Source organism: Pristiophorus japonicus, chromosome 1, assembly GCF_044704955.1.
Source record: "Pristiophorus japonicus isolate sPriJap1 chromosome 1, sPriJap1.hap1, whole genome shotgun sequence".
NCBI classification, from domain to species: Eukaryota; Metazoa; Chordata; class Chondrichthyes; family Pristiophoridae; genus Pristiophorus; species Pristiophorus japonicus.
In genome coordinates, this window is record NC_091977.1 from 446,191,381 (window position 1) to 446,214,244 (window position 22,864).

At 46.0% G+C, this 22,864-nt stretch overlaps 1 protein-coding gene across 1 annotated transcript in view; it reads left to right on the top strand.

Moving 5' to 3' along the window:
- Nucleotides 1-22,864, top strand: part of smchd1 (structural maintenance of chromosomes flexible hinge domain containing 1) — a 302,280-nt gene that overhangs the window by 122,244 nt on the left and 157,172 nt on the right. Inside the window, exons 24-27 of the mRNA XM_070893027.1 lie at nucleotides 2,248-2,382; nucleotides 3,104-3,331; nucleotides 15,180-15,328; nucleotides 21,279-21,367. Coding sequence (XP_070749128.1) covers nucleotides 2,248-2,382; nucleotides 3,104-3,331; nucleotides 15,180-15,328; nucleotides 21,279-21,367 — 601 coding nt within the window. The remainder of the gene's footprint in view (nucleotides 1-2,247; nucleotides 2,383-3,103; nucleotides 3,332-15,179; nucleotides 15,329-21,278; nucleotides 21,368-22,864) is intronic.

Below are 22,864 nucleotides of genomic sequence, written 5' to 3' on the forward strand. Positions count from 1 at the left end.
GTGCTTCAATGCTGGAGATGTTAGCCTGAATGAGGACGCTGATGTTGATGCGCCTATTCTCCCAGGGGATATTTCTCCAGCAACTTGAGGTGTCTACTGTACATGATCTATGTCTCTGAGCCATTCAGGAGGGCAGGTATTACTGCAGCCCAGTAGACCATGAGCTTGGTGGCAATTTTGAGGGCCTGGTCTTCAAACACTTTTTTTCCTCAGGCAGCCGAAGACTGCACTGGCGCACTGTAGGCGGTGTTGGATCTTGTCGTCGATGCCTGTTCTTGTTGATAGGAGGCTCCTGAGATATGGGAAGTGGTCCACGGTGTCCAGGGCCGCGCCGTGGATCTTGATCACTGGGGGGCAGTGCTGTGCGGTAAGGACAGGCCTATGGAGGACCTTTGTCTTACAGATGTTTAGCGTAAGGCCCATGCTTTCGTACGCCTCAGTAAATATGTCGACTTTGTCCTGCCTTTGTATGTGCACAGACGCAGGCGTCGTCTGCGTACTGTAGCTCGACGACAGAGGAGGTTACTCGTATACCGTATCCCAAAATATTTTCTGATAGAAATCTAGATAAATTGCATTTAAATCAATACTGTCTCTTCCACCATCTCCCTAGGGAGACTGTTTCATAGATTTACCACTTACTGAGTGAAATTATGTTTCCGCAGATTATTTTTGACTTTATCGCCTTTGAGCTCAGCTCTGATCTGATGTTCTGGACAAGGGGAAAATAACTCGTTATGGTCTACGTTATCTAGTCCCTTTAAAATCCAAAAAATGGCAATCATATTACTGTTTACAGCCAGTTCCATAATGGGAAATCAGGCATGAAATGTATTTAATATTGAATTCACACATTAAATTTATAGAATAGGGTATTTAAGTAAGAATTTAAAAATCAAGCAAAAATGTTGTGGAAGAAAGAATAGGCAGGAAGAGAGAATGAAAGAAAAACAATGATATCTACATATAGATAAAGAGAGGTAGATTGGCGTAAAAGGTAATTTAACAAAAATTTCAGACATCCAAGCAGTAATATTTGGGTTGTTTCAATTTCCATGTATAAACTAAAAAGCAGTGAAAGAAAGGGCAGCTTCTTGGGGATCTGGAATTCATGTTATTTAATGATCTGGTTGAATTTTGTTTCTTGTGACTTATTTTACAGATTTATCTATTCAAAGTGAGGAAATTTAGTGATTAGAAATGGAATCTTTGTTTTATTTTGGCTACCAAGTGGCTGCACCAGATATAGAGAGCAGATATAGAGAGCTGAAGGTTGGCATGCAGGAACAGCAGGTGGTTAAGAAAGCAAATGGCATGTTGGCCTTCATAGCGAGGGGATTTGAGTACAGGGGCAGGGAGGTGTTGCTACAGTTGTACAGGGCCTTGGTGAGGCCACACCTGGAGTATTGTGTACAGTTTTGGTCTCCTAACTTGAGGAAGGACATTCTTGCTATTGAGGGAGTGCAGCGAAGATTCACCAGACTGATTCCCGGGATGGTGGGACTGACCTATCAACAAAGACTGCATCAACTGGGCTTGTATTCACTGGAGTTCAGAAGAATGAGAGGGGACCTCATAGAAACGTTTAAAATTCTGACGGGTTTAGACAGGTTAGATGCAGGAAGAATGTTCCCAATGTTGGGGAAGTCCAGAACCAGGGGTCACAGTCTGAGGATAAGGGGTAAGCCATTTAGGACCGAGATGAGGAGAAACTTCTTCACCCAGAGAGTGGTGAACCTGTGGAATTCTCTACCACAGAAAGTAGTTGAGGCCAATTCACTAAATATATTCAAAAGGGAGTTAGATGAAGTCCTTACTACTCGGGAGATCAAGGGGTATGGCGAGAAAGCAGGAAGGGGGTACTGAAGTTTCATGTTCAGCCATGAACTCATTGAATGGCGGTGCAGGCTAGAAGGGCTGAATGGCCTGCTCCTGCACCTATTTTCTATGTTTCTATGTTTCTATGTTTCTAAAGCTTCCAGTTAGCACTAAATTGGGGCATGTTGCTACTGTAGGTTCATATCTTTTTAGGAACTACATTGAATCATTTTACTTTTGCGCACAGCAGACAAAGGGTTCCATCATCCTGGACTGGGTTTGAACTGAGAAGCCAAAAGTGAAAACTAATTGTATAATTACTGCACCACAGTCATTTGGGTTGTACTCGATTCCCTAATTCTTACATTAGCTTGCCCAGTTCTTACTTTATCTTTATTAACATGTAATTGTTTGTGTGTTCCTTTTTAGTTTCTTGGTGCCCCAAATCTGCCTGTGTACACAGTGGATTGCAGTAACACTGGTACAGGAATCATAACTGGCCCTGTGATACAGGTCCTGAATATTAAGAAGGACCAAACACTGAAAGCGAGAATTGAGATACCGGTAAGAAAATCTTTTTTTGGTGCTTTATTGGAACTTGTGTCTAATTTATTGTTTGATACTCCGAGACAATTGTTACTGAAGTATAAGGCATATGTACTGAAACTTTTACTTATTCTATTTTGACTTTCATTTACTTCATTTTAGTACTTCAACACTAGGAACTGTTTAAACCTGTTTATTTCGTGTACATAAGAAATAGGAGCAGGAGTAGGCCTTTTGGCCCCTCGAACCTGCTCCGCCATTTAATAAGATCATGGCTGATCTGATCTTGTGCTCAGCTCCATTTCCCTGCCCGCTCCCCATAACCCTTCAAAGGTGGGGTGGGGGGAGGGGGTGCGCGGCGGTGGATCGTGGGTCAGGCAAGCAATTGCGGGAATCAGCAGCGAGGAAGGACTTCAATTTGTTCATGTTGGAGTTCTGCGCATGCGCCACCCCGGTGCTGGATAAAGGGAGGTTCAACCTGTATTTGCATTATCCATTAGGGAGTTTCTGGGGGTGCTATTATGATCATGGAGATTCCACTGTTTTGATTTCATATTGTGCCAACTGAGTTTATACAAGGTTAACAATTGAAAGTAGTGATGAGATATTTTAAGAAATATCTTAATCATACCAGAATGTTTCATTGCTTCTTGTTTTTCCATGGCTTCTTACTTTTCCGATTGTGTTTTCTCTCTGTCTAATTTAATTTTTTTAATATTGTGTGCTTCTTAATGTGCAGAGCTGTAAAGATGTGTCAGCAGTGGAGAAGGTAATCAAATTGCTCCCCAGCACTCAAGTCGCCAAGCTCCAGATATTCAGCATGGATGGACAAAAGGCAATTCCTATCAAGCATCAGGAGGAAATTGACTGGATTGCTGGGGACATAATTCACCATCTTATCTTTCGAACGTATGATGAGGGTGATCGACAGATTGTTGTTAATTCATCTCTAGCTGAGAAAATTAAGGTAGGCGCTGTTTTTTTACTAACGTTTGCTAACAATCCATTAAAAAGATCTTTAATATATAATTAAAGATTCTATAGTAATCTTAGTTATACTTTAAAATACTTAAATTTAGCACAATGGGTATTGGTCCATTATGCCTATAACATGAGTAACTCTTAAAATTGAACACAATAAAGTTAGAAGACTTGGAAGTTCATCTGACTAATCACAGAAACATTTAATCTCTCAATTACTCCGTCTCTTAAATATCAATCCAGTTCTCTCTTTCTCTTCCCCCGCCCCCCCCCCCCCCACAAACGATCTGTCTTTAATGCCTTCCTAAGCATTCTATTCTAAACGTTCACCGAATTCACCATGATGTAGTTAAATGTAACCTCTATACCTTGATTGAAAGGCATTGGTTCTGGGGATAAAATAGCAGAATTCAAGGTAGATGGTCAGCAGGCACTAATAGTGTGCACCCTATCATAAGAAATAGGAGCAGGAGTAGGCCATTTAGCCCCTCGAGCCTGCTCCGTCATTCAGTAAGATCATGGCTGATCTGATCATGCACTCAGCTCCACTTCCCTGCCCGTCCTCCATAACCCTTTACTCCTGTATCGTGCAAAAATCTGTCTATCTTCGCCTTAAATATATTCAATGACCCAGCCTCCACAGCTCCTGGGGCAGAGAATTCTATAGATTTACAACCCTCGGAGAAGAAATTCTTCCTATTCTGAGTTTTAAACAGGCGGCCCCTTATTCTAAGACAATGTCCCTTAGTTTTAGTTTCCCCTACGAGTGGAAATATCCTCTGCATCCACTTTTTCGAGGCACCTCATTATCATATAAGTTTCAATAAGATCACCTCTCATTCTGCTGAACTTCAATGTGTATAGGTCCAACCTACTCAACCTATACTCATAAGTCAACCTCCTCATCTCTGGAATCAACCTAGTGAACCTTCTCTGAACAGCCTCCAATGCAAAACTGCCACCAAGCTCATGGTCTACAGGGCTGTAGAAATACCCGCCCTCCTGTATGGCTGAGACATGGACCATGTACAGTAGACACCTCAAGTCGCTGAAGAAATACCACCAACGATGCCCCCACAAGATCCTACAGGTCAGAGCGGAGAAGGTCGGGAGCAGCGAGGCCCATAAAAGGGGGCCCAGCAGTCGGAGAAGCAGCTGAGGTCAGAGCAAAGCAGGTCAGGAGCAGCGAGGCCCATAAAAAGGAGCCCAGCAGTCAGGAGTGGCGGGGGTCGGAGCGGGGCAGGTCGGGAGCAGCGAGGCCCATAAAAGGGGGAGCAGCGGAGGTCGGGAGCAGCGAGGCCCATAAAAGGGGGCCCAGCAGTCAGGAGCGGAGCAGGCCGGGAGCAGCGAGGCCCATAAAAGGGGGCCCAGCAGTTGGAAGCTGCTGCAGGGGCAGAAGGTAAATGAAGAAGTAAAAAGAAATCGAAGTGTGACATCACAGCCAATTGGGTAAGTGATTGGCTGGTGGTTTGGTGAGTATTTAATCTTTTTACTTTTTCTTTTTCTTTTCTTATCAGTAGGTAACCTTTGGCATTGTTGCCAAATTAAGTTAATTTAAGGGTTCAATCATGGCAGGAGAGCCCACACCCGTGTCATGCTCCTCCTGTGCTATGTGAGAAGTCAGGGACGTTTTCAGTGTCCCTGGCTACTATGTGTGCAGGAAGTGTGTCCTGCATTGCGGCACTGGAGCTGCTCATGGATTCACTCTGGAGCATCCGCGATGCTGAGGATATCATGAATAGCACGTTTAGTGAGTTGGTCACACCGCAGGTAAGGGTTACACAGGCAGATAGGGAATGGCACATCAGGCAAAGCAGTGGAAGGTAGGTAGTGCAGGGGTCCCCTGCGGTCATCTCCCTCCAAAACAGATGTACCGTTTTGAGTAGTTGAGGGAGATGACTCATCAAGGGAAGGCAGCAGCAGCCAAGTTCATGGCACCATGGGTGGGCAGGAAAAAGAGTGGGAGAGCTATAGTGGTAGGGGATTCTATTGTAAGGGGAATAGATAGGCGTTTCTGCGGCCGCAATCGAGACCCCAGGATGGTGGCCTTCCTGGTGCAAGGGTCAATGATGTCTCGGAGCGGTTGCAGGGCATTCTGGAGGGGGAGGATGAACAACCAGTTGTCGTGGTGCATATAGGTACCAACGATATAGGTAAAAAAACGGGATGAGGTCCTACAAGCTGAATTTAGGGAGCTAGGAGTTAAATTAAAAAGTAGGACCTCAAAGGTAGTAATCTCAGGATTGTTACCAGTGCCACGTGCTAGTCAGAGTAGCAATAGCAGGATAGTTAAGATGAATACGTGGCTTGAGGAATGTTGCAAGAGGGAAGGATTCAGATTCCTGGGACATTGGATCCGGTTCTGGGGGAGGTGGAACCAGTACAAACCGGACGGTCTGCACCTGGGCAGGACTGGAACCAAGGGGGGAGTGTTTGCGAGTGCTGTTGGGGAGGGTTTAAACTAATATGGCAGGGGGATGGGAATCTATGCAGGGAGACAGATGGAAGTAAAATGGGGGCAAAAGCAAAAGGTGGGAAGGTAGAGGGCAGAGAAATCAAAGGCAAAAATCAAAAAGGGCCACATTACATCATAATTCTAAAAGGACAAAGAATGTTAAAAAAAAACAAGCCCGAAGGCTCTGTATCTTAATGCGAGGAGCATTTGTAATAAGGTGGATAAATTAACTGCGCAGTTAGCTGTTAACGGATATGATGTAATTGGGATTACGGAGACATGGCTCCAGGGTGACCAAGGCTAGGAACTCAACATCCAGAGGTATTCAATATTCAGGAAGGATAGACAGAAAGGAAAAGGAGGTGGGGTAGCATTGCTGTTTAAAGAGGAGATTAACGCAATAGTAAGGAAGGTCATTAGCTTGTATGGGTAAAGCTGCGGAACACCAAAGGGCAGAAAACGCTCGTGGGAGTTGTGTACAGACAACCAAACAGTGGTAGTGAGGTTGGGGATGGCATCAAACAAGAAATTATGGATGCGTGCAATAAAGATACAGCAGTTATCATGGGTGACTTTAATCTACATATAGATTGGGCTAAACAAACTGGTAGCAATATGGTGGTGGAGGATTTCCTGGATTGTATAAGGGATGGTTTTATAGACCAATATGTTGAGGAACCAACTAGAGAGCTGGCTATCCTAGACTGGGTGTTTTGTAATGAAAAAGGATTAATTAGCAATCTTGTTGAGCGAGGCCCCTTGGGGAAGAGTGACCATAATATGGTAGAATTCTTCATTAAGATGGAGAGTGACACAGTTAATTCAGAGACTAGGGTCCTGAACTTGAAGAAAGGTAACTTTGATGGTATGAGGCGTGAATTGGCTAGGATAGACTAGCAAATGATGCTTAAAAGGTTGACGGTGAATAGGCAATGGCAGACATTTAAAGATCACATGGATGGACTTCAACAATTGTACATCCCAGTCTGGCGTAAAAATAAAACGGGGAAGGTGGCTCAACCGTGGCTAACGAGGGAAATTGGGGATAGTGTTAAATCCAAGGAAGAGGCATATAAATTGGCCAGAAAAAGCAGCAAACCTGAGGACTGTGAGAAATTTAGAATTCAGCAAAGGAGGACAAAGGGTTTAATTCGGAGGGGGAAAATAGAGTATGCGAATAAGCTTGCAGGAAACATAAAAACCGACTGCAAAAACTTCTATAGATATGTGAAGAGACAAAGATTAGTTGACAAATGTAGGTCCCTTGCAGTCAGAATCAGGTAATTTATAATGGGGAACAAAGAAATGGCAGACCAATTGAACAAATACTTTGGTTCTGTCTTCACGAAGGAAGACACAAATAACCTTCCGGAAATACTAGGGAACCAAGGTTCTGGCGTGAAGGAGGAACTGAAGGAAATCCTTATTAGTCAGGAAATTGTGTTAGGGAACTTGATGGGATTGAAGGCCGATAAATCTCCAAGGCCTGATCGTCTGCATCCCAGAGTTCTTAAGGAAGTGGCCCTAGAAATAGTGGATGTATTGGTGGTCATTTTCCAGCATTCTATAGACTCTGGATCAGTTCCCATGGATTGGAAGGTAGCTAATGTAACACCACTTTTTTAAAAAAAGGAGGGAGAGAAAACTGGGAATTATAGACCGGTTAGCCTGACATCGGTAGTGGGGAAAATGTTGGAATCAATTATTAAAGATGTAATAGCAGCGCATTTGGAAAGCAGTGACAGCATTGGTCCAAGTCAGCATGGATTTATGAAAGGGAAATCATGCTTGACAAATCTTCTAGAATTTTTTGAGGATGTAACTAATAGAGTGGACAAGGGAGAAACAGTGGATGTGATGTATTTTGCCTTTCAAAAGGTTTTGACAAGGTCCCACATGAGATTAGTGTGCAAAATTAAAGCACATGGTATTGGGGGTAATGTATTGATGTGGATAGAGAACTGGTTGGCAGACAGGAAGCAAAGAGTAGGAATAGACGGGTCCTTTTCAGAATGGCAGGCAGTGACTACAGTGGGGTTCAGTGCTGGGACTCCAGCTATTTACAATATACATTAATGATTTGGACGATGGAATTGAATGTAATATCTCCAAGTTTGCAGATGACACTAAGCTGGGTGGCAGTGTGAGCTGTGAGGAGAATGCTAAAAGGCTGCAGGGTGACTTGGACAGGTTAGGTGAGTGGGCAAATGCATGGCAGATGCAGTATAATATAGATAAATGTGAAGTTATCCATTTTGGTGGCAAAAACAAGAAGGCAGAATAGTATCTGAAAGGTGACAGATTCGGATGACAGATTAGAATTAGGTGCAATGAGACCTGGGTGTCATGGTACATCAGTCATTGAAAGTTGGCATGCAGGTACAGCAGGCGGTGAAGAAGGCAAATGGCATGTTGGCCTTCATAGTGAGAGGATTTGAGTATAAGAGCAGGGAGGTCTTACTGCAGTTGGACAGGGCCTTGGTGAGGCCACACCTTGAATATTGGTCTCCTAATCTGAAGAAGAACATTCTTGCTATTGAGGGAGTGCAGCGAAGGTTCACCAGACTGATTCCTGGGATGGCGGGACTGACATATGAAGAAAGACTGGATCGACTCGGCTTATATTCACTGGAATTTAGAAGAATGAGAGGGGATCTCATAGAAACATATAAAATTCTGACGGGATTGGACAGGTTAGATGCAGGAAGAATGTTCCCAATGTTGGGGAAGTCCAGAACCAGGGGTCACAATCTAGGGATAAGGGGTAAGCCATTTAGGACCGAGATGAGGAGAAACTTCTTCACTCAGAGAATTGTGAACCTGTGGAATTCTTTACCACTGAAAGTTGTTAAGGTCAGTTCGTTAGATATATTCAAAAAGGAGTTAGATGTGGCCCTTACAGCTAAAGGGATCAAGGGTTATGGAGAGAAATCAGGAATGGGGTACTGAAGTTGCATGATCAGCCATGATCTTATTGAATGGTGATGCAGGGTCGAAGGGCCGAATAGCCTATTCCACCTATTTTCTATGTTTCTAAATCCCCTGGGAGGACAGATGCACCAACATTAGCGTCTTCGACCAGGCCAGCATTGAAGCACTGACCACATTTCATCAGCTCCGCTGTGCAGGCCACATTGTTCGCATGCCAAACACGAGACTCCCAAAGCAAGCACTCTCCTTGGAACTCCTTCATGGCAAACGAGCTTTGGGGGGGGGGGGGGGGGCAGAGGAAACGTTACAGGGACACCCTGAAAGTCGACCTGAAAAAAAGTGCATTATCCCCACTATTCATCCAAATCATTAATATAGATTGTAAATAGTTGAGGACCCAGCACTGATCCCTGCGGCACCCCAGTAGTCACTTTGCCAACAGGAAAATTACCCATTTATCCCAACTCTCTGTTTTATGTTAGTTAGCCAATCTTCTATCCATGCTAATATATTACCCCCAACCCTGTGAGCTTTTATCTTGTGCAGTAACCTTTTATGTGCCACCTTGTGGAATGTCTTCTGGAAATTCAAATACACCACATCCACTGGTTCCCCCTTATCCATCCTGCACATTACAATTGAAGGAAGTCAGATAAGGTAGCCGAGGCTCTGACCACAATATTTCAATTACCTTGGATAATCAATTATTGGGGTTGAATTTATCTATTCCCTTCAGAATCTTAAATAATATCTCCCCCGAGCCTTTTCTTCTCCAGAGTAAACCATCCTAAACTCTTCAACCTCTCTTGTAGTTCAGATGCTTTAACATCAATGTTCCCTCTTTTTTGTTGTGGTGTGGTCCCTTTACGTGGCTTTGCGGCCCATTCAACTTTTTACACTGCGCAGTTTCTCGCATATAAAAACCAGTGAGTGGCTTGCGTGGGACCTCTAGACCTCTGTACAGCTTAGTGGGTTACATTGCTTAATATGGGTGTCCATTTGGTTGGCCTTTTCTGCACTGACCCTGTGCTGGATATCTTTGTTGTAGTATGGTGACCAGAATTCTATACTACTCCAGGTGCAGCTGTGCACTGCCTTGTACAGACTTATTAACACTTCCTGGGTTTGTACTTATCCCTCTGGTAGTATCATAGGGCCCAAGTTTCGAGCCGCGCCTAGAATGGCGCAGTCCGACCTGGACGCCCGTTTTTTGCGTCACAAAGTGCGCCTAAAAAAAACCTCCAGATTCTCCACCTCCCTGCAGGTCCTCTGGCCCTCGGCGCAGCAGGAGCTGTAGGGGGCAGAGCCAGGTCCCTGCGCTGAAAACAGTGCTGGGACCTCTGCACATGCGCGCTACAGTGGGCGTGCAAGTGCAGTAGCTCCAGGCGCCCGAAATTGTGTCGGAGGGGCCCGAAGCACGCAGCCCCTAGCCCTGGCCAAATGGCCTCACTAGGGCTGCGTGAGTAAGGCTCCTCCCACGGCCAGCTCCTGCTTCCTCCCGACCCGACTCGACTCCCGCTTCCCGCCTCCGGACCGGACCCGACACCCGCCGCCCCCCCGGACCGGACCCGACACCCGCTTCCCGCTCCCCCCCCCTGCCCCCGGACTGGATCCAACCTGACCTCCCTCCCTCGCGACCCGAACTGAACCGACCTCCCTCCAACCACCCCACCGACCCGACCCAACGCCACCTACCTGTAAATCTGGTGCTGGGGACAGGCCCTGCCCGAAGTCTCGGGCCTGGCCCGTTCAGCCTCCCTCCCCCATCTCCTTCCTTTCTTCCCCCCTTCCTTCCTTCCCCCCTTCCCCCCCAATCTCATTTCTCCCCCCCCAATCTCATTTCTCCCCCCCCAATCTCATTTCTCCCCCCCCAATCTCATTTCTCCCCCCCCAATCTCATTTCTCCCCCCCCAATCTCATTTCTCCCCCCCCAATCTCATTTCTCCCCCCCCAATCTCATTTCTCCCCCCCCAATCTCATTTCTCCCCCCCCAATCTCATTTCTCCCCCCCCAATCTCATTTCTCCCCCCCCAATCTCATTTCTCCCCCCCCAATCTCATTTCTCCCCCCCCAATCTCATTTCTCCCCCCCCAATCTCATTTCTCCCCCCCCAATCTCATTTCTCCCCCCCAATCTCATTTCTCCCCCCCCAATCTCATTTCTCCCCCCCAATCTCATTTCTCCCCCCCAATCTCATTTCTCCCCCCCAATCTCATTTCTCCCCCCCAATCTCATTTCTCCCCCCCAATCTCATTTCTCCCCCCCCCAATCTCATTTCTCCCCCCCCAATCTCATTTCTCCCCCCCCAATCTCATTTCTCCCCCCCCAATCTCATTTCTCCCCCCCCAATCTCATTTCTCCCCCCCCAATCTCATTTCTCCCCCCCCAATCTCATTTCTCCCCCCCCAATCTCATTTCTCCCCCCCCAATCTCATTTCTCCCCCCCCAATCTCATTTCTCCCCCCCCAATCTCATTTCTCCCCCCCCAATCTCATTTCTCCCCCCCCAATCTCATTTCTCCCCCCCCAATCTCATTTCTCCCCCCCCAATCTCATTTCTCCCCCCCCAATCTCATTTCTCCCCCCCCAATCTCATTTCTCCCCCCCCAATCTCATTTCTCCCCCCCCAATCTCATTTCTCCCCCCCCAATCTCATTTCTTCCCCCCCAATCTCATTTCTTCCCCCCCAATCTCATTTCTTCCCCCCCAATCTCATTTCTTCCCCCCCAATCTCATTTCTTCCCCCCCAATCTCATTTCTTCCCCCCCAATCTCATTTCTCCCCCCCCAATCTCATTTCTCCCCCCCCAATCTCATTTCTCCCCCCCAATCTCATTTCTCCCCCCCAATCTCATTTCTCCCCCCCAATCTCATTTCTCCCCCCCAATCTCATTTCTCCCCCCCAATCTCATTTCTCCCCCCCAATCTCATTTCTCCCCCCCAATCTCATTTCTCCCCCCCAATCTCATTTCTCCCCCCCAATCTCATTTCTCCCCCCCAATCTCATTTCTCCCCCCCAATCTCATTTCTCCCCCCCAATCTCATTTCTCCCCCCCAATCTCATTTCTCCCCCCCAATCTCATTTCTCCCCCCCAATCTCATTTCTCCCCCCCAATCTCATTTCTCCCCCCCAATCTCATTTCTCCCCCCCAATCTCATTTCTCCCCCCCAATCTCATTTCTCCCCCCCAATCTCATTTCTCCCCCCCAATCTCATTTCTCCCCCCCAATCTCATTTCTCCCCCCCAATCTCATTTCTCCCCCCAATCTCATTTCTCCCCCCAATCTCATTTCTCCCCCCCAATCTCATTTCTCCCCCCCCAATCTCATTTCTCCCCCCCCAATCTCATTTCTCCCCCCCCAATCTCATTTCTCCCCCCCCAATCTCATTTCTCCCCCCCCAATCTCATTTCTCCCCCCCCAATCTCATTTCTCCCCCCCCAATCTCATTTCTCCCCCCCCAATCTCATTTCTCCCCCCCCAATCTCATTTCTCCCCCCCCAATCTCATTTCTCCCCCCCCAATCTCATTTCTCCCCCCCAATCTCATTTCTCCCCCCCCAATCTCATTTCTCCCCCCCCAATCTCATTTCTCCCCCCCCAATCTCATTTCTCCCCCCCCAATCTCATTTCTCCCCCCCCAATCTCATTTCTCCCCCCCCAATCTCATTTCTCCCCCCCCAATCTCATTTCTCCCCCCCCAATCTCATTTCTCCCCCCCCAATCTCATTTCTCCCCCCCCCAATCTCATTTCTCCCCCCCCCCCCAATCTCATTCCTTCCCCCCCCAATCTCATTCCTCCCCCCCCCCAATCTCTTCCTCCCCCCCCCCCATCTTCCTCCCCCCCCCCATCTTCCTCCCCCCCCCCATCTTCCTCCCCCCCCCCCATCTCCTTCCCCCCCCCTCCCTCCCCCCCTCTACCCTCGCTGTCAGAAACACAGACACTGACAGACAGAGAGAGATAGAGACACTGACAGAGACACACTGAGGGGGGCATCCCAGCACGCTGTTGGAGGGCTCCCGGTGCTGCAGTCGGTAAGTAGAAAATGTTTTATTTATTGATTTAAAAAAAAAAGTTATTTCTTATTAATTTTTTTTGATTGATTTATTGGTTGATTTATTGATGTATTTATCATTTATTATTGATGATGGCTCTTTATTTGTAAAACTGAAGTGTTTAATGTTTGTAAACTTCCCTTTAAACACCCCCCCCCCACCATTCCCTACGCCTGATTTGTAACCTACGCCTGATTTTCTAAAGTGTAGACAAGGTTTTTTCGAGCGTACAAAAATCTTCACTTACTCCATTCTAAGTTAGGAGTAAGTTTTCACTGCCGAAACTTTGAAAACAGGCCCCCTTTTGAAAAAAAAATTCTGTTCCAAAGTGAAACTGTTCTAACTGACTAGAACTGGAGCAAACTAAATGACGAGAATTCCGATTTCTAAGATACTCCGTCCTACACCAGTTGCTCCTAAAAATCAGGAGCAAATCATGTGGAAACTTGGGGCTATAATATCTGGTTAACTTTCCAAACTACTGCACATTGCTTTTGATTTCAGTGAGCTATCCACCAATATCCCTGATCCCTCTTCTGTGATTTTAATGTAGTTAAGTATTTAATTTGTATTCGCATTGTTCTTTTCCCTTCCCTTTTCTTGTTACTTTACATTTATCCACAGTAAATGCTACTTGCCCACCTTCCCAACCTATCTACATCCTTTTGTATTTTGTTTGCCTTTTCCCCATTGTTTCCAATGACTACTCTATTGTGAATATATTTATAGAAATGCTATAATATATATATATGATAAATTTTGTAATCTGTTTAACTTGTGTTTCTATTTCCTCAGCCCACTATGCCAACCCATAGCTTTATACTTTCGGAACAATCTTTTTTTTCTTGGTTTCCTCAGCGCTTCTGTTTGTTTGCAAAATCAGTCTATTCCCCCTGTACCCAATGCCAAATAATTTACATATTTAAACAGCAGTGGCTCCAGTATTTCTAGTGATTTCCTAATAAGTGACGTGAACTTGACCAATTTCATTGCCACTTTAAGTTCCCTTGTATGATCTTCTGGACCTGGGACCTTATCTTCCTTAACCATTGAATATCTTAGCCAACTAATTCTATTTCCTTTAGTTATTTCTTAGTCATCTTTTGGGATCTTTTTCTCTTGGACCCATTCTACCTTTTTAATCTGCTTATTGCAGATATATTTGTAGACATGCTTGACATTTCTGTTTACATCCCCCAGTCTTCAGACTGACTTTTTGACTATTTAGTCAATACTTTGACTAATGCTCCAACAATCCAGGATCGTGCTTTCACTCCCCGTTACCTTTATAGATTTCCAAATCTGGCCTTGGAAAATTAAAGTCGCATGACTGTCTGCTCTTATGCACACCTCCCTTGTTTGACTGGTTCAGTCATTCCTGCTGACAGTAATATATGGAAGCTATTCGTAGTTAGTTTCTAGGCTGCTTATCACCTTAATTGTAGAATCTCCACGACTATGTCTCTCCTATTCCCATGGCTAGTGTGCCTCGTCAGGCCCCCCCCCCATCCTAACACATACTTGAGTAACCCCTTGCTTCACAGTGATTAGGCTCTTCTGTGCCTCTGTCCTTATCATCCTTTTATATGTTGAGAACTTTGTACCTATTGGACAAATCCAGTCCCATAGGTTTCCTTATACTGGTTTTCTGGTCTCATCGTCATCTCTTCCCTGTCATCTTCATTTTTTCTATCTGTTGGTGACCACCTTTTGGGATATATCTTTCAGAAATCTTTCCTCCTCATGCTGTAGCATGTAACCTGCTAGTCCTCAAGTTCAGCATTCATCTACTTGAGGATCGTAGCTTTGACACTTTACGTATATGCACTCTTTCTGGAAACTGTAGATCAAAGATATTCTAAATCATACATGTATACTGAACAATTAACTGGCCCAGCTCCTCATCCTGCCATTATACTGCTATCTTCTATGCTACTTGAAAAGTTAATTAGAACTAGTTAACACTCATTTGTTTGGTCCTGCCGGTTTGGGCCCATTTTGTCGAGGTGTCAAACTTGGCACCACCTTTGCAAAAACAAAGCCAGAAACACACTTTGCATATCTACTCTCAATGGTTTTCAGTGCCTTTTTCCTGTATCCTATTGTATTCTTCCTGTTCAAAACCCTATCCTATTCCTACTTTAGCAAGATTTCATATTTTATCTTTTGCTGGTTTCAATGGATTTTAATTTAATTATAATGGTAATTTGTACTTTTTAAACTAAAGAATCGCAGCAGGGATTTCAAATTAATGATTTTTTTTGTTATCCATCAAATTTGCTAAATTGAAGTTTCACTGTAATAAGGAAAACCAAACTAGTTTGTGCTTTTTTTTTTACTTCCCCAAATGCTCTTTTTAAAATAAAAAATAAGTTTGTTAAAATTCTTAATTTTAGGTCAACTGGACACCACGGATAAATCGAGAACATTTAATTCAAGGATTGTTGCCTGATGTAAAAGTACCATGCTCTGTTAAGGATGTGCGCTACTGTCAGGTCTCATACCAAGATGATCATATTTCACTGGAAAGTGCATTTACAGTCAAGTAAGCAGAAAAGTTTTTCTTACCTTTCTTCAGTTCTTTAATGTCAGTTAAGATAAATGTGCAGTTCAATTGTAAGCAGTTGCATAAATAAATAAATAAGGGTCATGTCCTGTATACCAATGTATAGATTAGAAACACAAAAATTGTGTGTTAACTTATGGAAAGGCTACTGTCGTTTCCTGCCCTGTAAAATTCAATGATCTAAATTAGACCCTTAGCTCATCATTCAAATAATTTAATGACATTTAGGAAGAGTGGTTGCTACAGAAGCTCCTATCTCTCTCAATTCTTGTACAAGCAATTATCGCATCTTTGCAAAAGGATGGGGGCTATGTCATGTCAACTTGCGAAGGAAATTCCGTGTTGAACTTCATCAGCTTATGGATTCATCGTTCATATTTCCAACTTGTCCACAGTTGACCTGGAGCAAAATGATGCAGACATAAAGATCGATAGGCTTAGGATCCATGGACACTCCTTAAGGTGGCACATGGATAAATTGGAATACCCTGGGACCGAAATTGCCCCTTTCTATAAGGCCTCTGGCCTCCTGAAAGCGATGGCCAAGGGGCGATGCAGAATGGCTGCTGAGTTGTAGCGGACTGGCTGATGTTCACAGCATTGCCCTCATGGGTGTTCTGGCAATGAGGACATCTGCCCCGCTGCACCCACTTCCGCCCTGCTCCTGCAGATGCCTCGTGAACGACGTCGTCAGATTGCGCACTGCTTCGGAGCCACCCTTGATGCAAATTTACCTCAAATCCTCTTCCGGCCGCCTGTCTGTGCCAACGATAGGTTTTTGGGTCAGTACACAGTGCTTGCTCAAGACCACCAGGGCCTTTAAAGGCGTATTGCGTGTAGCAGCATTCTTGTCGCCACAATTTCTTCAGACTTTTTCAAACATTGCAAGTTGCTTTGTTGACCGCGGGATTGACTTATAGTGGGCCAGGCTCTTCAATCTCTACAACATAGAGCCGTGATTGTGGAGGCTTTGCTTGCGGAGGATAACTAAATGGGGTTAATGTTGGCAGCGGAACGCCTCCTGCACATGGTGTGCAGCAGGGAGACACGCAGGAGAAGGCGACGCCGACTCCCAATGGCTGCAGAGGCAGCGGGCAAGGGACGCAGTACACAGGACTAGGAACATGCAGAAGGCCATGGAGACGGTGACAGAGCTGACCCGAGGAAGGGCATGCTGCCGGGAGGAGGCTCAGGTACACAGACCCACTGTACCACATAGTGGGCGAGATGGACAGGAGGCAGCATGCACAGGAGGCAAATGCTCGTCAGCAGCAGGCTGCAGAGGATGAGGACCAATAAGAGCGGGAGGGAGAAGGCAATGAGGCAGCTGTCAGAGGAAGACGCACACATAGACGCGGGGGCAGAAGGCTCTTATCGTCCAAGGGTCTACAGACAGCAGTTCTCATACATAGACCTGACTGATGACCAGTGTCTCCGGAGACTGCGATTCTACAAGGACATCGTGACGGAGCTGTGCAATCTCCTGCAGCCAGATCTGCAGCCTCAAACAAGGTTGAGGACAGCTCTGACCGTCTCATCCAAGGTCACCATCACACTCAATTTCTATGTGGCTGGATCTTTTCAAGCTGCAACAGCAGACATCTCAACATCTCCCAGTTCTCCGCGCATAGCTTCATCCGTCAGGTGATAAATGCTCTGTATAAGAGGAGGAGGGCCTACATATTATTCCCTATCAGCAGGGAGAAGCAGTTGGAGTGGTAGAGGATTGAGGGCTTCCTCAGGGTGCCATAGACTGCACCCATGTCGCATTGAGGGCTCCACAGCACAATCCCAAGATCTTCCGGAACTGCACTCCCTCAATGTCCAGCTGGTGTGCGACCACAACTGCAAAAACATGGCAGTTGATGCCCGGTATCCTGGCATCTTTGCTGGGCCAAACTAAGATTGCAGCTGGCTCCTTGGAGATGGGGCTACCCACTCTGCACTTGGCTGCTGACTCCCCTTCGCAACCCTAGGACTGCTGCGCAGCAATCGTAGAATGACTCTCATTGAGCCACCAGGTGCATCATTGAGCAGACCATCGGCATCCTTAAACAGAGGTTCTGTTGCCTGGATCGCCCGAGGAGTGTTTCAGTAATCGCCTGAGCGGGTCTCAATTTGGCAATCATGAGGGCACAAACATTGGAGGACGAGCAACAGTACAACTGGAGGAGGAGGAGGAGGAGGACCAGGATGCGGGTCGGTGGCCACGCAGGAGGTGGCATCGCCATCCTGACCCTGCAAGGGAAGTGCTAAACTGTCTCATTGCTGCTCGTTTCCACTGAGTTCATACACACTTTACCCTTCACCTGTGCATCTCCATGGGCAAACCAATGAGCCCTTTCACACATCATTGCCCATAGTGAAATGAGAGACCTGCACAGATATTGACATGCAAAATAAAGATTTATTACATCAGAAATAATAGTGTGTATGTTTTGCGCAATCATTTTTCACCCTTGTGCATTTCCTTATAAATCCCTCTTGCGCCTACCTATTTTTGAACTATGCCGCAGTGTCTCCCCTGTGGCTGCATCATGGCTCTGGGAAGGCTGCTGTGTTTCAGGTGTAGAAGCTACAGATGTCCTTCTAGGACGCCCTCAACTCTGGCCCTGAAGGGCTGGCTGCAGACTGGGCAGCTTCCTCCTCTGTGCCTTCAGTTGGAATTGGCTGGGACGATTCCATGATTGGCAGCAATGGCGGAGTGGCAGATCTCTGCTCAGGACTGCTGAGACTCTGAGAGACCACATCAGGATCCTGGTCTGAGGAGCCAGCGCCATTCCCCCGGGGCAGCACCGCACCATCCCCACCAATCTCCTGGAGCACAGGTCGGTGGGATGGCGTGACACCAGAAGGCCTGCGGTGCACCCAGCCGTGATGGCGGCAGTCAGATCTCACGTAGCATCCAGCTGAGACTACATAAGAGCAAAACCAGTCTCTATGCCACCAGAGACGTCAGCAGTAAGACGTTCTGTGGCCTGTTGCTGAGAGCATTCTGAGCATCCAGAGCAGCGGCCATCCTCTCCAAAGCAGCACTCATGCTCGTTCCTGTGCTGTACTGGCAGCTGCCACATCGCCACGACATCACAGCTGGATTTGCACAGTCATTCTGGGAGTCCATCGTCTGCACACTGGCAATGATGGGCTCCATGGTGTGCGCAGAGCTGTCCACAATGCGGGAGGCAGACTCCTCCACGTTCCTGACCACTTGCGACAGGCTCTCTGGCACCCTTGCCATTGCCCCCAACATCTGTGAATGCATGGCCTTCACCCTTCTTTCATAAGCCCCAACATCGATGGGCTCATCTGAGTCCTCTGTGGCAGAACTCGCCTCCTGGAGAGATGGCACCCGAGGTTGCTTTTGCCCTTGACCGTACTGCAGCCCACTAGGCCCCAGTGCAGACCCCTCTGCAAATTCTAACTATCCCGACCGCGTACTCCCAGTATCTAAGCAGACACGAGCGAGTGTAGGAAGCAATACTGGCAGCATTGTCCCCCTCTTCCTCACTCTCATCAGACATGCCAGCAATATCTGCAATGGGCTCAAGGGTCTCGTCCTGTTGATGGCTCCCAGTTGCCTCAAGGGTCTCGCCCTGACTACCTCCCACTCTCCTCAAGGGTGTCCTGACTTGGGCTCGCAGTCGCCTCAAGAGTTTTGGTCTCATTATGGCTCATACACTGGGTTTCATCTGCAATAATAAATGGCACCAGGGGGTTCCGTCAGGGTGAAGTAAGGCATTGCACTATGCAGCAAGCAACTTGCACACAAGCATAAGCAATTGCCTGGTTGGCGCTTGGACTTTCAAGGAGAGATGGCATTAAACGAAGGCCTTCACTTACCCATGCTGCCCCAAGTGGGATCCACACGACCGCGGCCACAGGGAAAGCAACATGTGGGCCCACTAACCGCTGCACCCTCTCTCTTCTAGATCAGTCGGCTGCTGGATATCGGCCGCACCCCATCAGTCCTCTGTTGTTCCAAACGGCTGAGACCTTGGCCTGAAAGCAAAGAAGGGTTGCTGAGTAGTAGTGGTATGAGGCCTCTGCAATTAGTGCAGGTGTAACTTGCATGAAAAGAAGCCTCCATTGCAAGTATGTACATATATATCTCACCAATCAAATGGTGCTTTAGTGACTATATAGTGAAGGTGAGGAATAAGAGAAAGTGAAAGAGAGGCTCGCAGATGGAAGATGAGGAGTTGGGGGAACATGTACTTTCATCAGGCGAATGATGCCGTTTAGCCTTTTGCGCATTGAGTGGTGGTGTGGTCATGAATAGAGGTCCCCGACATCTCCACTGCTATCTCTGTCCACGCATTCACAAAGACAGTGCGAGTGGGTCTGCCTGTATCTGGATAGAGAAGGCGCCGCCTTCTCGCCACAGCTTGCACCAGGGTCTCAAGTTCCACATCTGAAAAGCGGCTGACCCTCCTTAAAGCTCTGCCATTTGCCATTCCTTTGCAAGCAACAGAGACAAACTCAGTGCCCAGGGCCTAGCTGCAAAACCTGCCCTTTAAGAAGGCCACGGAGCAGCTGCCTCGTTAAGAGTAAATGGCCATCAGTTGAATTTCGCAGCCTAATCGGCCACGCTGCTCCTACACTGCTGCAAAATAGCTGATTTCCCTCTAATGGCCGCCGCATCCGTTGCAGCGGTATTGTACGGCAAAAAGTGGTAGGTGCACCTCATTTCAGTCGGTGGGCAATTCTGGCCCCCATGTCTTTTAACTTTACAATAGTTTTACTTTTTTACAAACTAATGCTTTCATCCTGTATATCTTTGGTGTCGTAACTTTTTAAAAATTTTAACAATCCGGTGGTTGTATTTTGTTTATCATTAATTGTGGTACTGCTGCAATATTCAAATAACTTTCCCACCTCAGTGCATATCTTAAATAGATCATATTATAAAATGCAAGACCTTTATTTATGTGGCATCTTATCATGTCTCAAGTAGCCATTTTGTGCCAGCGAGCTCCCATAAATAACTAGAGATAAATGACTAGTTAATTGTTTTTGGTAATTGTGGAGAGAGGAACATTAACTGGGCACCTGTATAGCTACTCTTCTTGAATAGTACCATGAAGTCATCTTCAATCAGCACCACCATAATGGGCGAAGGGGGAGGCTTGCCTTGGTTAAACACCTTGTGTGAAGGATGGCAACTCTCTCTGTCTCAGCACTGCACTGGTGTGTCAGCCCAATTTATGTGCTCAAGGCTTGGAGTCAGCTTGAACCTGCTAACTTCTGGCTGAGACAATATTGTTACCAATTGAGTTAAACTCTCGAGACTGATTTCCTTGAACAAAGCCCAAGCGATCTCATACAAAAGGATATTGATCTAGGATGTTCAGTCACACTTGGGTTACCCAGAGATTTGTAGAAATAATATTGTAGCACAGCTTCAGACCTAGTTGAATTTTGTTCATTCCACCATGCTGCAGTGTTTGACCACCTGCTTTTTTTGCTTTTGTACAGATGCTGCACTCCATTAGAAGTTCATTTGAGAATGTTCCATTGTTCATTTTGAGAAGTTGTAGAATGTAGAAATTTTAAAGGAAAGTACACAAGAGAAACGTGAGAGCAGATCAAATACTAAAAACTAGAAATGAAGGGGGGGGGGTGGAGAGAAAAATAAGTGAAAATATAATTAAGAGTTGGGACTATAGACACTAGCATTCAAATATTTTGTGGTCAGACCTGAGGCTCACCATTTACATTGATAAACCACATATATGGCATCAACTTATTTAGTTAGGCCATCTTTACCAGAATTGCAAAACTTATGCTGAAAGAACTACAGAGTTTCGAACTGTGGAATAGTGTTCTTATGCTGTTGTGGTGAAACATAATATTGGCCGTAAGAGGCTAGAAACTTGAGTTTGGGGGAATTTTCAATTTAATACAGTGCAATTTACCAACTTTTTTTTAGACCACAGCCAGATGAACCTAAGCTTTTGAAATGTTCCTTGAAAGGATTAAGTACCGTTCAGATGGGCGAAGAGCTGCAAGGAGAAATACGTAAGTTGAGTTTGTTTTAAGTTATTTTTAAGAATTATGATTCTGGTAGTATTTTTAGTGCTGCTTTATTATAAAAATATCTACTTCTGAAAACATACAGGGGTTCTACTTGTACACCAGGTTAAAAACAGCATGCTTTCCAAATGGGCTTTCTCTGTTGGTAACTGTGTGGAAAAAATAGCCACACAAACGCAGCATTCCACTTTTTCTGGCTGTACTATAGAACCATCTGCGTTACTATTAATGTGGACATATCTATTCTGTTTAAAATAATAGGACTTGTGTTCAATGTTGGATTAGAAATAAAATGCAAACCTAAGTACATGCATATGATTTCCTGAAGTCAGGTCTTGATGTATGTCAATTTTGCCATCTGTTTAATATAAGTTGTTCATGTTCAGTTGTGTTGAAGGAAATGGTAGCAAATGTGTTGCATCCAAAATTAGGATTTACCCTCCTTCACTGGGAAGGGGGATCAATAGAGACATTATTCCTTGTAAAAATTCACTACCATTTTGGTATGTTGATTTCACCCCATCTATTGTATATAAAGATTTGTTCAGAATCATGCCTCATAGTTTACCATTTAAAAAAAATTAATTCACGGAATGTTGCCATCGCTGGCAAGGCTGTAGTTTATTGTCCATCCCTAGTTGCCATTGTGAAGGGGGAATTGAGCCTTCTTGAACCGCTGCAGTCTGTGTGGTGAAGGCACTCCCACAGTGCTGCTAGGTAGGGAGTTCCAGGAATTTTACCCAGCAAAGATGAAGGAGCAACAATATATTTCCAAATCAGGATGGTGTGTGATTTGGAGGTGGCGGAGTCCCCACACGCTTGCTGCCCTTGTCCTTCTAAGTGGTAGAGGTCACAGGTTTGGAAAGTGCTGTCAAAGAACTTTGGCGAGTTGCACCAGTGGTGGAGGGAGTGAATGTTGAAGGTGGTGGATGGGGTGCCAATCAAACCGGCTGTTTTGTCCTGGGTGGTGGTAAGCTTCGAGTATTGGAGCTGCACTCATCTCGGCAAGTGGAGAATATTCCATCACACTGCTGGCTTGTACCTTGCAGGTGGTGAAAAGACTTCGGGGAGTTGGGAGGTGAGTCACTTGTTGCAGAATACCTGCCCTTGTAGCTGCAGTATTTAAGTGGCTGGTCCAGTTAAGTTTGTAGTCAGTGCTGACCCCCAGGATGAGAGGATGGTAATGCGGTTGAACGTCAAGGGGAGGTGGCTAGACTCTCTCTTGTTGGAGATGGTCATTGTCTGGCACTTGTGTGACATGAATGGCACTTGCCACTTACCAGCTCATGCTGAATGTTGTCCAGGTCTTGCTGCATGCAGACACAGACTGAGGAGTTGCGAATGGAAGTGAACACTGAAATAATCAGCAAACATCCCCACTTCTGACCTTATAATGGAGGGAAGGTCATTGATGAAGCAGCTGAAGGGAAGGTCATTGATGAAGCAGCTGAAGATGGTTGGGCCTCGGACACTGCCCTGAGG